The sequence below is a fragment of the Corylus avellana genome, chromosome 6, assembly GCF_965113065.1.
Source record: "Corylus avellana chromosome 6, dhCorAvel1.hap1.2, whole genome shotgun sequence".
NCBI lineage: Eukaryota > Viridiplantae > Streptophyta > Magnoliopsida > Fagales > Betulaceae > Corylus > Corylus avellana.
Window position 1 is genome coordinate 11,214,551 of NC_142495.1, and position 4,324 is coordinate 11,218,874.

At 33.1% G+C, this 4,324-nt stretch overlaps 1 protein-coding gene across 1 annotated transcript; it reads left to right on the forward strand.

The window, feature by feature from the left end:
- The first annotated feature begins 1,427 nt into the window (after positions 1-1,427).
- On the forward strand, positions 1,428-3,742 carry LOC132178258 (uncharacterized). Its single transcript, XM_088517541.1, has 6 exons — positions 1,428-1,437; positions 2,672-2,751; positions 2,872-2,955; positions 3,040-3,074; positions 3,302-3,386; positions 3,656-3,742. Exons 1-5 carry the CDS (start codon positions 1,428-1,430, stop codon positions 3,384-3,386), a joined length of 294 nt encoding a protein of 97 aa, XP_088373667.1. The 3' UTR covers positions 3,656-3,742.
- Positions 3,743-4,324: the final 582 nt, after the last annotated feature.

A 4,324-nucleotide genomic window follows, 5' to 3' on the forward strand; every position in this document is an offset into this window, starting at 1 on the left:
CTTATTCAAATAAATAGTCAATTATTATTTCTAAGATTTGTATTCAGCTATAAAAAATGAAATGAATATGTTTGGTTGAATTTTTGCAGGAAAAATCTGAGCGAAATAAGAAAAATAGAGTAGAGATGCAAACAAATCATACCGCTGGCACCTCGTCATTCGTCAATGTTATTCACAAAAAGGTAAGAATATATAGTGTTAAGGTTTTATAGTAATGTTCTTCAATGTACCAGCTAATTAGGTGTATTATGTGCAGGCAAAGATTACTAAGTCCATACCCAATCCCATAGAAATCTACAAGCAAACGCATGTTAGAAAAAAGGATGGAACATTTGTGAGTGACTACGCTGAGAGTAAATATGTAAGTGAATGAAATGAGTACTCATGATGAATATGTCTAATGAATTTGCATGACTTATTTAGTTGAGGTTTATATGGCTTGTGCAGGATGAAATGAAATCAATAGATTCCTCTAACTCCGACAACATTAGCCAAGAAGGCATTGTCTTGAAGGTGCTAGGTGGACACCGCTCAGGACATGTTAGAGGACAGGGTTGTGGTGCCATACCTATCCAGTTAAATTCCTCATCAACACAACACCATGATGAATGCTTGGCTAAACAGCTAGAAACTGAAAAGAAGCTAGCTGAATCACTAGAGAAATGTGAAAAGTTGGAGGAAATACAAGCTACTATGCAGCAATCACAAGCTGCTATGAAGGCTGAAATGCAGGAAACACAAGCTGCCATGAAGGCTGAAATGGAGGAATCAAAAGCATCCCGAGCTACTTTGCAGGCACAAGTGAATATGCTACTAAAACATTTCGGAGGGTAAGAGAATTTTGCCTGTCACTTTTTTTTTTTTTTTTAATTTATTTAATTTCACACACACATATCAAGCAATTGTTAGAAAGATCATTGATTATGTTATGAATTCTATTATTCCTAGGCTTGAAGGGAACTCTCATGGATCTCAAGCAAGCGAAAGCAACGTTTGAGGGAGCTTTTGTTGTATTTTGTTTAAGACTTTGTTTTGATATTATAATGATTATAACAATTTTGGTTTGTATTAGAGGGTAAGAACTTCAAATAGTTTTTTGTTTAAGAACTTGGAGAGAGCTCTTGTGTGTACATTGTTAAGAAGTTGTCTTGATATTATAAAAATTATAACAAATTTGGTTTGTGTTAGAAGGTAACAACTTCAACTAGTTTTTTGTTTAAAAACTTTGAGTTAGTGAACCTCCCTTGACATGTTTATCAAGTTGAGTAAACATTGCAAGAGAGTAATATTGTTATATAACAATATTTCATTTTTAAGTGTATACAGGATGGCACGAGTGGAAGATGTGTAAGGAGTTGTGGCGCTAAAGGACTCAAATAACAATGGGTAAGTTAAATTCAATTTAATATTAGAATAGTTCATAACTTATGGTTTCAGGTAACAATGTAATTCTATTTCTCCTATGCTTGGATTCTGGGGAAGAGTAACAATTTGTTGTTCTCCTATGCTTAGTTTAAGGTAATATTTTGTTTTTTTTTTTTCGATTTTCACTGCAATCATACAGGGGGAGAGATTTGATGCTATTGCTTCAACTCAGTTATTATTTATTTTTTATTTTTGAATTTATTCCTAGGATTTGGGAGGAAGAAGTCATTTATAGCTCGCATTAGGTGCAATTAATAAGAGTTTGTGTTGTTTTGTGAATTTTGAAATGATCTCTGAGTTGATCACAGAGCATGAATTTCTATGTTGCTACCAAGGATTGGTGATAATTGTCAACATGCTTGCTGAAGTGGGATAGGAGCACAAGCTTAACATATTCAATAAAGCATTCTAGTGTGAGATAAAAGAGGATTGTGATTTATTAGATATTCTTAAAAAATCCCAAAGAAAGGACTGAATTTGTTCTTGTGGAATTTGTCAAATATATGTTGAGGAGATTCTTGCTTTTGTTGAACACGGTTTGGTAGACATCATAGCAAGTGAAAGAATGTGGTTCTAAACGTTCAACTACTTTAAGTAAGAGTCCCACTTTTATTCTATTCTTGACAGAGAGAGGAGAGGAAGAATTAGGGTAGAGTAAAAAGTAACTTGAAAGTACCCGTGCAAGTGCTTCCTGTTATGATGTGAATGCCTGCTCCATGGTCATTACAAATTAGTGTAATTTCTTTCCTATTATGTTCACGAGGAAGCTTAGAAAGAAGAATATATATATATATATATATATATATATATATATATATATATATATATATATATATATATATATATATATTCAGTAGTACTCTAACCTAATGATGTATTTTCTGTAGGTTTTCATTTGTTTTTTGGTTTCAATTTCAATATGAGATAAGTAATAATTTAATGGTGGGTAAAGTTTAGTCTTGTTGACATCAAATATTTTTTTTGTGTGATTTAATTATTGCAGTTGCTGGTACTTCTTCCTGTCATCGCACTTTTAGAAAGGTTTCTCTCTCTCTCTCTCACACACACACACACACTCACTCTCACACACATTTTGTAGCAATGCAGATTATTGATTAATTGAAAGTGCCATTGATTCTGCAACAAGAGTCTGTTATGGAATAGGTTGCCTTTCCTGTTTCTTATTATTGAGTTGTTTTATGTTGTTATGCATCACTTTTTCCATAAATTTGATGTAATTGGCAAGAAGCTGAATATGAAGAGGAAGTTTCTGAGGAAGAAGGATCTCAAAAAGGATCTGAAGAAGAATCTGAAGGAAATAATGAAGTTAGTAATAATGACCAGCTGTTACTTTGATGGCTTTATTGTGCTTATGTTTTGGATTGTTTTATGGGTGTTGCTCATCAACATGATTCCATTGTCTTTTTCTCAATTAATGTTTAGCAGAAGCTGAAAGGCACTCAAGGTATTATCCAGATTGAAAATCCTAATTTGGTAAAGCAAAAGTCCTTGAAAGCCAGAGATATCGATGTAAGCTCCACCAAATTTTCTCATGCATTCTTCATTTATTAACTTATGCCAAAAAAAGAAGTAATGTTTTTTCTTCCTGTGCAGTTGGGGAAAACAACTGAACTTTCAAGGCGTGAAAGGTTTGTTAATGGTCACTTTTGTTCTTCAAGAGGACATATTTATGTTCTATTTCGAAGTGGGAGTCCATATTTTTTATTTTTTATTTTAAATATATCTTTGTGGTTTTCTTTGATTCTTTTTCAGTCCTATGACACAAATCTTCTGTGGAGTACATACTTCTTTATACTTTGAACAGATTTGCATGTAAAGCAATTGTATTTATTATCAACTTTTGTGTATCATGCAGAGAGGAGATAGAGAAACAGAAAGCTCATGAGCGATATATGAAATTGCAAGAACAGGGAAAACAGAACAAGCTAAGAAAGATTTAGGTAATAAATCATGTCTTTTAGAATTTCTAATGACCTTTTCTTTAGTGGATAAGTAAAGGGCTTCTTATAACCTTTTGGGCTGCTTTGGTTCTTTACGTCTTGGTTAGCTTCCAAAATTTTATTCGTATGGTCTTTTTTTTTTTCAATTTAGTAAACTTTTGGGAGTTGGTGGATAACTGGATATTTGAAATATTTAACAAAATTTTATAGTGCTCAATTATGGGTTGTTCATTGTTATTTTTTCATGCTGTTCTAATCCTTGTTGCCAGATGACATCAGCAATTGCGATTGAAGATGTGCGAAGGGAGGTGAAAATATTGCGAGCCTTGACAGGACATAACAATCTAGTACAATTCTATGATGCATTTGAAGACCACGATAATGTCTACATAGTAATGGAGTAAGCTTGGAACAAACTCTGCTTTTTGACATCAAATGTTTTACTGCAGCTCATATAAATAATAACTGGTTGACATGAATGATGAATTTATGTTTCTATGGATGGTTCATGAGGGCTTTATAACAATTTATTTATTTATTTACCAATATTCTTGTGCCTCTCTTAAATACAAGCATATGGTATCTGTAATTGTGGCTGACTAAATATGATTTTATAACATAGAAGTCCCTGGAATGATTGCTCACTGCATTGTACTAGACCTTCGACCTTATGGAATTTAATTCTTATTGTGAATATTTCAGGTTATGTGAAGGAGGGGAGCTTCTAGACAGAATACTTTCAAGGTAGTCATTTATTTTATTTCTTTATTTTTGTAGGTTTTTTCTCTGGGGCTTTCAGATGTGCATCACTGTAGTCGTCAACTAGTTATTCTATTACTTTTGTAGGGGTGGAAAATACTCAGAAGATGAGGCAAAGGCTGTCATGGTACAGATACTGAATGTGGTAGCATTTTGTCATCTTCAGGGTGTGGTGCATC

Bases quoted from the DNA above. Each gene is read 5' to 3' on its own strand.
- LOC132178258 (XM_088517541.1), top strand. The intron at 2,752-2,871 runs GTTAGTAATAAT...AATGTTTAGCAG, and splicing joins AATCTGAAGGAAATAATGAA to AAGCTGAAAGGCACTCAAGG. The intron at 2,956-3,039 runs GTAAGCTCCACC...CTTCCTGTGCAG, and splicing joins TGAAAGCCAGAGATATCGAT to TTGGGGAAAACAACTGAACT.